The 11,912-nt window shown below is 31.7% G+C and overlaps 1 protein-coding gene across 1 annotated transcript; it reads left to right on the top strand.

Annotated features, from left to right (window-relative positions):
- The first annotated feature begins 8,158 nt into the window (after nucleotides 1-8,158).
- Nucleotides 8,159-9,259, top strand: LOC112098125. Its single transcript, XM_024183747.1, has 3 exons — nucleotides 8,159-8,419; nucleotides 8,555-8,702; nucleotides 8,850-9,259. The coding sequence occupies exons 1-3, from the start codon at nucleotides 8,159-8,161 to the stop codon at nucleotides 9,257-9,259; spliced, it is 819 nt and encodes a 272-aa protein (XP_024039515.1).
- Nucleotides 9,260-11,912: the final 2,653 nt, after the last annotated feature.

Below are 11,912 nucleotides of genomic sequence, written 5' to 3' on the forward strand. Positions count from 1 at the left end.
TATTATACTAAATTAAAATAATAATAATAATAATAATAATAATAATAATAATAATAATAATAATAATAATAATAATAATAATAATAATAATAATAATGATAACAACAACAACAGCAACAACAACAACAACAACAACAACAACAACAATAATAATAATAATAATAATAATAAGAAAAAAGCAAATGTAAAGTTGGAAACCGAAAGGGGGAAAAAAAAAGAAAGAGCAAGCTGGCCCATTATGCAGTGTCCCTATAACTTTTAGCTTACCAAATATGTAATGAGGAGTCATAATAAATTTAATGTAATGAAGAGTCATAATACATCAACCAAACATGCCTTTATAGTGTGTTTGACATACTGTATTATATTATGTTGTATTGTATTAATATTATATTATAATAATATTATAGTTCTACACTGCATTGTATTAATTTTTTTGTGATTAACTTAAATTATATATTTAGAAAATAATATTTTTTAGTACCTAGAAAAATTCTAAATATAGAAGTCTTAAATTTTAGAAATTTAACATTATTTTTTAGTATAAATGTTAAAAAATCATTTTTTTTTCATAAAGATCGAAGCTTATAGCCTTATATTCTCGGCAGCATAACATTTATTTTTTAGTATTTTCTAAATATATAACATCTGAAATAAAGAATGAAGTGAATAATTTAATCAAATAATCTCTAAATAATATCATAATGTAATGATATTTTATATTATTATTTTTATTGGTATAATTTTAAATTAATATTATTTAAATTTATTCGTATATAAATATTTATTATGAGTTATATTAAATTGTTAAATAATAATCAATTTTTATATATCAATTACTATAATATAATAAAATAATGTAATATTATGTTATATTTTTATTTTTATATATTACTTAAGTACTTATTGTTAGTTATGTTAACTTATTAAATATTAAACTATCTTTTATATTAATTATTATATAATTAAATAATACATTATTTAGTTATATTTTTAATATAATAAAAAATAAAATATGAGTAACAATTTATAAATTTATTGATTTATATCAATAATTATGATGTAAAAATAAAAGAAAATAAAAATTAATATTATATAATATTATATTAAATTAAAAAATTGTATTTATTTATTATTATTAACAAAAGCAAAAGTAAAAAGGAAAAAAATAAAAAAAAAAACTAAAGCAAAACGCTAATGCGCTAGTTGGCGCATTAGTATACCCCCTTAATTCCTTGTAAATTCCAAATATAATATTGGTATTAAGTTAATGTAAATAGTATTTTAATACTAGTAATCCCATGATCCAAACACACCCTTAATTATTTCAGTAATCACAATTTATTCTTATTCACTCCTTAAAGGAATTAGCGTCAGCTGATTTAAAAAGCAAGAGAAAGCACCAGCTAGCAAAGTATCTGATGCAAACTCATGAGCTGATGAGGAATTAATGTGATACCACTTTGTAACGTACTCTTTTTCCAAATCACCGAAAAGAAAAATAAATAAATAAAATAAAGCACTATCTGACGTATCATGTTTAAGAATAATTTTTTACTACTATTTTGTTCCTTGCTTGATTCTACTTCAATTCCTGCATGAATTAAATCTTACGCCAATTGCTTGCAGAAAGTCATTCAATCGAATTGAAATTTATACATAGGAGATTGAATCCAGAATTCGAGTCGTCGAGAAACTCAATTTCCAACAATAAATTTCTCAGAAGCATAAGAATATATGTATTATGAAATTCACTATTCCTTAGAAGTGACGACCTAAAACTCAAGAATTGTTATTTAAACTTTTAACTTGATCGACCATGAAAACGTTTACTATCAGTTTTCCTTGTTAAATTCAAAGTGAGGATACCTCCACTAAAGCAGGATTTTACACACGCGCGCGCGCGCACACACACATATATATATATATAATATATTAGTCGAAGATGATGGGACGGGACTTGGGCTGGCCTTAATTTGTCTTTTCGGATTTGTTAGACTTGATAAGAGTAAATCTTATCTTTACTATAAGATAAAAGTCTGAGTAGGTTTGGCCCACACTATCTCAACAGTTAAAATAATAAAATAATTTACTAATATTCAACAATGATATTCTCACAAAAATGGATACAAAGGTTTGTACAATGAGGGCCTTTTTACAAATCATTTCAAAGTTTTGTGTTATTTTTATAATTTATGAATTTTATTAATTTTGATTGATTCGAGGATTTCCCATTCTATCTCTTCAACATCTAATTTTAAATTTCTTTAAAGTTTTGACCATATCTTTATAGAGTTCTAAATGATTATCTTTTTCATAAAAAGCTATACTTAAATTAATCCCTGAATTTATAATCATTTGTCTTCTTTGAGTTATAGACCAAATTTTTTCTTCTAACATATCTATGTATACTCCTAAGCCATCTTCCCAGCTTAGATACATTCTATCAAAACTTTCGCATATAAATTGTAATTTGAGATCAGCATCTTGAATCAACATCTCTATATTATTATTATTATTTATTGTTTTACGCTTGATTTTGAGTTTTATTATTATTATTTCGAGGGTAGTTAAAATTGATTCTATTAATGTTATCCTGTTTTCTTCTTCAAAAGAATCGAATATTTCTGGATCATTAATTTCGTTTATTTGTTCAGATAAGCGTTTGTTTGCAGTTAATCTAGTTTTAATCAACGAAATTGTATAAGCAACTTGATATTCTTGACAAAAGTCTAAATGATCTATTGCATCTAAAAATTTATTAACAGATCTTTCCATTTTTAAGAAATTGAGTTACTCTTATCACTTCCAATCTTACAACATCTCATAAAACAAACAAGGCCCAACATACTTCCATTTGTAGTTAAAATAATAGAAGAGTTCAGATTACTAACCAATGTACTATCTCTCGGAATTCTGAGATAGACTCACTTATTGCCTCCAGCCATAGAGAGGTCCATGGTCAGCACCGCCATAGCTCCACACATCATACACGATCACTTCAAAGACTGTTCCACATGGCCCAACACAACACACACCAAAATGACCTAATAGGATATGTCTAAATGATTTCCTTGCAGTTGTCTCTGGAAGAGTGCTTAGTAATAGAAAATCTTCTTCGTTTAGTACAAGTATTGGCATGTAAGATTCTTGGTTAATTTTCAAAAGATGTTTAAGATATCTGGAAGATGATAATTTCACTCAAAAACATTTTATTTATTTCATTATTGAAATTGTTTACAGAGGGAGGTTACATATATTACATAGGTAATTGAAGGTTAGACACATGCTGTCTTTCCTTTCTTACATGCTTTCATTTATATATCTCAAGGGATAAGATTAACTATGTTACATAACACATGTTCGATTCTTGTGGTAGATTCTCGATTTCCTTTTGATAAGGTGACCCCCCATCTTCATCATTGAAGGCACTAGTTGTCCTCTTTTCATGTTGGCAGACAACCTTTATCTGGTGAGTCTTTTCTTTTTGAATTATTGATGCTTTTTGGATAGCATCTTTTATCTTTTGTAGTGGTCCCCATCGCATGCCAATTATCAGATCTTCATCTGGAGACATGTCTTCCCCACTAAAATCTCCTTTTGATCCTTCGTAGCAGTAGCCACATGATAACTGATGCTTTAGCACCTTACATACCTCGTGGTGTGTCGGTAAACTGGATTCCACGAGATTTTCATATATGCCCTTTTTCTTTTTTAATATGGCCTGTCTGGGTAAAATATTTTCTTTTCTACTCATAGAAAAGATTAGATGCTCTTTTGTGGCTTCGTGGAGCCATATTTTCTCCTTACTCATCCTCTCAAGAGATTCATAGAGGACTTTCATTCCTATAACCCTTTTGCTGGTGAGAGCTTTTGGCTCGAACAGTTTAGGATCATAATCATTGTAGACTTGATCTAAATCAACAGTTGGACTAACTTTTTTGCTGCTAATTCCAACTTGAATCATGTGCTGTGCTGGATACCACCTGCTACCACAATATTCAGGGCAAGCAGTAAGGATCTTGATAAAATCAATATCTTTTGTTTGAGATATCATTTTGAGATTAGTAGCAGCCTCTACAACTTTTGCGAGGAGCTTTTTTATTTCTTTGCAATCATCACTGACATAAACAAGGTTAAGAAAACCATATTTAAACATGTCTTTTATTAGTTTTGGATCAGCTCCTGGCATAATGTTTATCCTTGGATATAGCCCTGAATGGTATGGTATAATAGTCTGGCTAGGATGAATCCCATAGGCTATTTTATTAATTCTTTTATAATCATAAGTATAGTCGCTTCCTATCGGTATTTTAATTTTTAACCATAGGGACAGACTGTCCGCTTTTATCATACTAGGGTCTTAGGCTTATTAAAGATCCTTGAGATTCTTCTTTCTTTGTACATTGATCTTTAAGATCATTGATTGTGAGATATCTCTCTGGACATGTGACCTTTGAGTTTTGTGAAGAACTCTGAGCGATCTATCCCTCAGATTGATCCTCAAAATGGACCTTTTTTTAGCATATTGCTAATATATTGTTATGACGTTTGGACTTGAGGATGATCTTGCAAACTTTTATCTAGGCAAAGTTTGCTCAATTCTTCATGGGCATCATCTATCATGGCAAGCCCAGCATAAATCATACTATTGCCTTTGAGAAGTAATTCTTGTCCTTCAGGGCACATTATTATGCCCTTAATTATTTTGGAAATGCTCTGTTCCATTATATTCTCGGCTAAGAAAATCTGTAATGTAATTGTTAGATTCCTTAATATATTCAATTTCAAAATCATATTAAGCAAAAAAATGTTGCCATCTAATTAATCTTTTATAATGAGGAAGATTAGGCAATTTATTGAATATAAATCCTTTGACTTAAGTGTTATCGGATCTTACATTAAATTTCTTTGGTAACAAAAATAAAGAAAATTTAGCTATTCCGTTTTTAATAGCCAATAATTCCTTTTCATTACTATGATAATTCATTTCTGCGGGTTTGAAGGTTCCGCTAGAATATCTACAAATATTTTCTTAATCTGTTTTTAAGACTGCTCCGCAGTGATTATCTGAAGCATCGATTTCAAGAATTAAATTATCACTAGAGGTAGGGAATCCTAACCTTGGAAGATTTTTAAATTTTTCTTTTAATCTTTTCACTACCTTGGTATGTAGATCTTCCCATGATTTCATATTATTCTTTCTTAATAATCCTTGTAAAGATTGTCTTTTTTTAGCTAAGTTTTCTATATAACCTTTAGCATAATTAAGACACCCTAAAAATCTTTGAATTTTTTCTTTAGATTCTAATTTATGTGGGAATAGATGTATTTTTTCAGAAATATGGGGTTGCATCTCAATTCCTGTTTCATATAGTATTAACCCTAGAAATTCTATTTTGGGTTTTATCATTTCAACTTTCTTTTTAGAGAGTAAGATTCCATGTTTTTTGCATTTTTCTGCGAAAGAAATTAGATGATTTACATGATCTATCTTATTATTTGAAAATATAAGAATATCATTTACATAAATTATGCAAAATTCATGAAATTCTTTGAAGATTTTATCCACCCTTCTTTGCAATATTTGTGGTGCATTTTTTAATCCAAAAGGCATTACAATCCACTCATACTGTCCTTGAGGGTAACTAAAGGCAGTAAGTGGTACAGTTTCTTCTTCAAGTTTAATTTGCCAAAATCCAGATTTGCAATCAAATTTGCTAAATATCTTTTTATTAATTACAGAAGTAATTAATGTATCTTTATGAGGTAAAAAGTATCCATCGAATTTGGTATACTTATTTAATTCTTTGTAGTTAATTACCATACGAGCTTTTCCTCGTTTAATTTCATCATGATTTCTAACCATAAAGACTGGGCTACTATGAGGACTTTTAGATTCTCGAATAATCTTGAGTTCTAATAACTCTGTAATTTGTTTATCAAATTTTTGTTATCAATTTTTTGTCTATCTTCTTGTCCATACCTCATAGGCTTGACTCTTATGATAACATTTGGATCTTTTAATTCAATTTTTTCATATGTTTTATCAATTTCCCATAATTGAATTGGGTTTTCTCCAAAATTTTTATCAACTTTTTCTAATTTTTTTTTCATAATCTGATATGACTTGCTTGATTTTTATATTGTATTCACCACCCTGGCTGCTTCGAAAATGTAATTTTTGAGTTGTTCACCTAATAGGGTTATAAATTCTCGGTGTGGTAATGGAATGATTACATGACATTTTAAGAGTAATTCATTCGTTAGTCATTATATAAGTGAACTGACGGAGGAAATTGACTCCTAAAAGTTTATCTGCGCCCATATGATCATAAGACCAAAATATAAGGATACTTAAGATGTAATTTTTTATTTGAATTAAAATTTTAATCCTACATGTTCCTAAGATGATTTTTTCGCCATTTATTCCATGTCCTGTTAAGGGTTTATAATCTTTCCAATATGATTTTGGATAAATCTTGAATTAGCTAAGCAAACTCCGGAACCAGTATCTATTAAAGCATGAAACCATTCTGACTTATACTTATAATATGGTATAATCACTTTTATATATACTATAAAAGGATTAGACACATCTTGATATGGTTTGCTTAATTCCTTCAATTGTTAAGCTTATTTATCTATCTCCTATAGAATAAGGAGTAAAATTCTCAAGAAAGTTCATCCTTAATAATAAAGGACTTATTTCTGTTTCATAATCTGGTTCTATGAAAAAAGGAAAGATGAATTCTATCCCTTTCATTCTTAATAATATTTTACTATATTGGCTTAATGTCTTTCTTTCTCCATAAATCCTATATAAGTATGAGCCTCAATTAAAATTTTTCTTTTTAGATATTTAATCATTTTAGAATCTACATAAGATTTTGCAGCTCTTGTATCAAGGATAGCAAAAGTCTTGTGCCATGATTTTCCATTATTATATTCAATCTTAATTTTTAGATTTTGATTATTTTTTCTAATTGCGGCTAATATTTCATGTGATGGTGGTATCACAAGATGACTACATCTAGTAAAACTTTGGGTTCTACTTAATTTTGGTTCTCTTTTTGGTATAGAGAACGATCTTCTATTTCCTATGAAAATTCTTCCTTTTAGAGTATATTTTATAGCTTTAATGGTATTTCCTTTGATTAGGGTAGCTTGAGTACTTAGATCCATTTCCCAATCTATTTCCCATTCTTCTGGTAAATATATTTCTCTTAAAGTTTAAGGAGGTTGTATTTTTCCAACTTTATTGAATAATTTATCAATTTCAATAAAATCTTTATCAGCAAACATTTTACTATTTGCTGAATTTGTTAATGCATATTCTATGGCATGTGTTATACTATATGGATATGATCCATCATGCATTATGTCAAAATATTTAAAATCATGACATAAGGTTAATGTCTTATTTATATTTCTGTCTTTTAGACTTATAGAGTATTTGGGAAATATTTTAAATATCAAAATTTTGTAATTTAAGTTTCCTTGTATTATTCCAAGGAGCGCATGTTTTTGATCTTTGATTCTATTATCCAGTATTGCTAAATTTACTGGACTATTTATTCTTTCTCTAAAATGAGCTTTTATCATGACTTGATATGCGATGAATATTTATCTTCTGCCCCTGGAGCTTTGCCGAGAGTTAGAGCGTATGATGAACTCATTTTGGTGGGGTCGAAAAGGGCAGGGCAGTGGTGGTATCAACTGGTTGAAATAGGAGAAGTTGTGCTTTCCTAAGACTCATGGGGGCCTTGGTTTTAAAAGTTTACATCTTTTCAATGTTTCCATGCTCGGTAAACAGGGCTGGAGCCTCCAGACCAACCCCAATACGTTGGTAGCTCGTCTTTTCAAGGCCCGTTACTACTCACATTCCTCGTTTGTTGAGGCTTGTCTGGGAAACAATCCTAGTTATGTATGGCGCTCTATTCTGTCAGCTCAGCTAGCCATTTCTTGTGGCGGCCGTATCCAAATCGGAGGGGGTCAGCACACTGTTATTGGAAGTGTGCCTTGGCTGTCCGACCCTGTTAACGGCTTCATCTCCTCGATCATTCCAGCACCCATCTCAGAAGCCTCAGTTGACAGTCTTATGGAGCTTAATCAACGTAAATGAGACTTTGATGTGGTGGCTGACATCTTCAACAGCATGGACCGCGATCTTATCCTCCGAATCCCTCTCAGCTCAGGGCGGGATGCTGACTCATGGTATTGGCTGCCTGACCCCAAGGGGCTGTACACTGTTAGGAGTTGCTACCGCATGCTAGACCAAAAGCTTTCTCCCCCCAGCAGCAGCGTTTGGCGTAAACTGTGGCAGCTCCCTGTTCCTCCCAAAGTTAAGAATTTCCTCTGGCGAGCTATGGCCAATGTCCTCCCCACCGCGGATAACTTGCGGCAGCGTCGTGTTGAGGTACCAGTTCTATGCCCAATCTACCACTCCTCCTCAGAATCCATTTTTCATATTCTGGTTACTTGCCCTTTTGCTAAGTCATGTTGGATTTCCTCTATAATTGGTTTCAATGGATCTTGGTTGTATTTTGACCAGTGGTTGGAGGAGTTGTTTGATCGATGTCAGCTTGAGGATTATAGCTTGGCAGCCATGATTTGTTGGGGTTTATGGTTGAATAGAAATAACATGGTTTGGAAAGGTGTCATTGGGAGGGTCCAGCAGGTGGTTAATGTGGCTGGGCAAAGTTTGTTCCTTTGGCAGCAAGCTTGTCAGAGTGACCTCTATTCCCCCCCTAAGCATGATTCCTTCGTTCATGGTTCTGTTTGCTGGACAAAGCCAAGGGCTGGGTGGCTTAAGTGTAATGTTGATGCTGCTCTATTTCGTTAAAAAGGGCTGACTAGCTTTGGGGCTGTTCTGCACTCAGATGGAGGTGTTTTTATTGCGGCAAAAAGCAGCTCTCTCCCCGGAAGTTTTGATCCTCGTGAAGCTGAAGCGCTTGCTGTTAAGGAGGCCCTTAGCTGGCTCAAGACTTTTCCTTTTACTCTTGTTATTCTAGAAATGGATAGCTTGTTAGTTTTTAATGCTTTACATGATCAGCTTGTCTATCCTAATGGTTTTGGTTCTATCATTGCAGATTGTAGAGTTTTGGCTCAATCCTTAGGAGAAGTGGCGTTCTCTTTTGTTCGTAGATCTGCGAACTCCGCTGCTCACACTGTTGCTCGAGTGGGGAGTTCTATGTCAGGTTCGGGAGTGTGGAATTTTGTTCCTCCTCCCTGGTTATGTAATTCTTTGGCTGTGTAATGAAAATTTCTCCTTTAAAAAAAAAATCATGACTTGAATTCCTCCAATATGAACATTTCCAATTTTAAGTCTATCACTAGATTTTATCTTATTTATCCTATCTTCTATATCAGTTTTTAATAATAATGGTATATTTGTATTTCCTCTTGCATACCTAATTTCAATCGGTTTTTCTCTTACGATAGCACTAAAATACACTATATTTTTTTCTTTTAATCGTGTTAGCAATGCCTTGTGCTAACTTATTAACTGAAGTCATAGATGATTCCAATCCTTTTTTATTAATCTTGAGATATTGCTTTTTATCAAATATTAATTCTCTATTAAAAGAACCTTGCTCTTTTAACTCTTCATCTTGATATAAATCTTTGTTTTCTAATTCTTCTATACTCATTCTGAATTAGATTCTGAATTAGAACCTCTAAAAGTTTCATCAGATAGATAATATATGCTACAGTTTTCACTAACATCTTTGCTATCGGTGATTAATTCTAAATCATTGAAATCTTCAAATATTTTTATATTTGCTTTCTTCTTTTTAGGACATTCATTTGCATAATGTCCTTCTTCATTACATAACCAACACTTACATTTTTTAGGTGCATTGGTTTTAGATCTTCTTTTAAATTTATTTTTCTTGTAGAATTTCTTTTTATATTTATTTTTCTTGTAATATTTTCTGTTCGCTTTAAAGAATTTCTTCTTTTTGAATTTCTTCTTGTGCTTATAGATTTTATCTAAACATCCAAATCTTGGTGGATCTTCTAACCTAGAACAACATAATCCTCGATTTTGCCTTTTCATAAGTCTTCTATCTCTTATTTCAGAACACCATTCATTAATTCTATTTTGAGCAAATCTAATCCTATTTCCTAATGTATTAGTTTCTGTGGTATCTTTGTATTCTTTGTTATATTCCAACATAATCCTTTTATCCCATGGGTCTGGTATCTTTACAAAATATAGATCATGGTAATAGCATATGTTATCTTCATCTTTATCAATTTCACATTTATAATATATTTCTTCGAAGCTACATGTATATTCTTCTAAATAACATATATTACATATTTCAAGCCTTATTAGCTTCATTAAATTTTCTATCTGTTTTCTTTTTATTTCTTATTGAAAATCGGTTTCCCAATCTTCTCCTAAAAATTCTTTTCTTATTTCATTTTCGAATCTATTTAAAACTTGATCAACACTTTCGTTTGATCATTATTTTCTCCATACAATATTCTATTTTTGTGGTTATCATTTAATCCCATAAACCAATGAGATACAATTCCTATAAACGAAATTTTAAGGAATTCTATACTATTATCCCTATCAATTTTGTGAAATGTAAAAGCCATTTTCATATATTTAACCCAAACAGTAATTGTTTTACCTCTATCTTTGATACAATCTAAATCTAATCATGCACCATCATGATTGATTGGTCCGTCTCTATATTCTCCTGGAGTTTTATAATCTTTTTTAGGCTTGTTATTCCTAAAATATTGACCTTGTGGTATTTCATGAGTTGGTATTTCTTCTCTAGCATAAGAAGCTCTATTACTAGTTTCTCCTTATTCGAAAACGTTTGGTTTTGATTCATTCATTTTTAGTTTAAACAATCTCTGAAGCAGTGGTATAACCGATTTGATCGATTTATGAGGAGACAAAGGCGTAAAAGAAATAAATTTGATCATTATGTGTGTCATGATCCAACCTAGACCTGGTAAGATATTGTACGTTTTGGGCCTTAGCAAGGCTCGCACGGTTTTGTTCCTAGGGCGCCCATACACCCCAAAACACGTTTTGCCAATTAAGGTGGAGACCACCCCTTATAAACCTAGCATCTCTCCCGTGCTTTGCCGATGTGGAATTTGTCTAGGGTGTCACATACACCCCCTTGGGGACTCAGCGTCCTCGCTAAGGTTTGCCCCACCATCGCTCAAGAGGACATGCGGAGCCGCTCTAATATCATAATGTCACGACTAAACCTAGACTTGGCAAGATATTATCCGCTTTGAGTCTTAACAAGGCCTACACGGTTTTGTTCTTGGGGCACCCATACACCTTAAAACACATCTTGCCAATTAAGATGTAGATCACCCCCTATAAACCTAGCACCTCTCCCATGCTTTGCCAATATGAGATTGGCTTAGGGTGTCACAGTGTGTATTTTCACAAGGTACAAAAAGGATCTTTCATATATTTGCTCTTGCATGTTGATGATATGCTAATAGCATCCAAGAGAAAATATGAGATTGAGAAGTTGAAGACTCAATTTAATAAAAAATTTGAGATGAAAGATCTGGGTGAAAGTAAGAAGATTCTAAGCATGGAGATATGCAGACATAGAGTTCGTGAAAAATCAACTAGTCTCATAAGCAATATTTGAAGAAGGCACTATAATAATTTGGTATGACAGAGCAGACAAAACTTATGGGTAACCCGTTGACTTCTCATTTCAAGCTTTCTGCACAACTATCTCCTTCAACAGATGCGAAACGAGAATACATGTTACAAGTTCCGTATTCAATGCAGTGAGTAACTTGATATATACAATGGTGTGTACAAGGCCTGACATTTCACATGCAGTTGGTTTATTGAACAGGTATATGCATAATCCTAGTAAAGGACATTAGCAATCAGTGAAATAAAT

Source organism: Citrus clementina, unplaced genomic scaffold (genome assembly GCF_000493195.1).
Source record: "Citrus clementina cultivar Clemenules unplaced genomic scaffold, Citrus_clementina_v1.0 scaffold_5, whole genome shotgun sequence".
NCBI classification, from domain to species: Eukaryota; Viridiplantae; Streptophyta; class Magnoliopsida; order Sapindales; family Rutaceae; genus Citrus; species Citrus x clementina.

What these genes read in the sequence shown, in the direction of transcription:
- LOC112098125 (XM_024183747.1), top strand. Translation starts at nt 8,159, where the DNA reads ATGGACCGCGATCTTATCCTCCGAATCCCTCTCAGCTCAGGGCGGGAT. An exon ending in TGCGGCAGCGTCGTGTTGAG is followed by an intron (nt 8,420 to 8,554) that starts GTACCAGTTCTA and finishes TATTTTGACCAG; the next exon opens with TGGTTGGAGGAGTTGTTTGA. An exon ending in GGTTAATGTGGCTGGGCAAA is followed by an intron (nt 8,703 to 8,849) that starts GTTTGTTCCTTT and finishes TTCGTTAAAAAG; the next exon opens with GGCTGACTAGCTTTGGGGCT.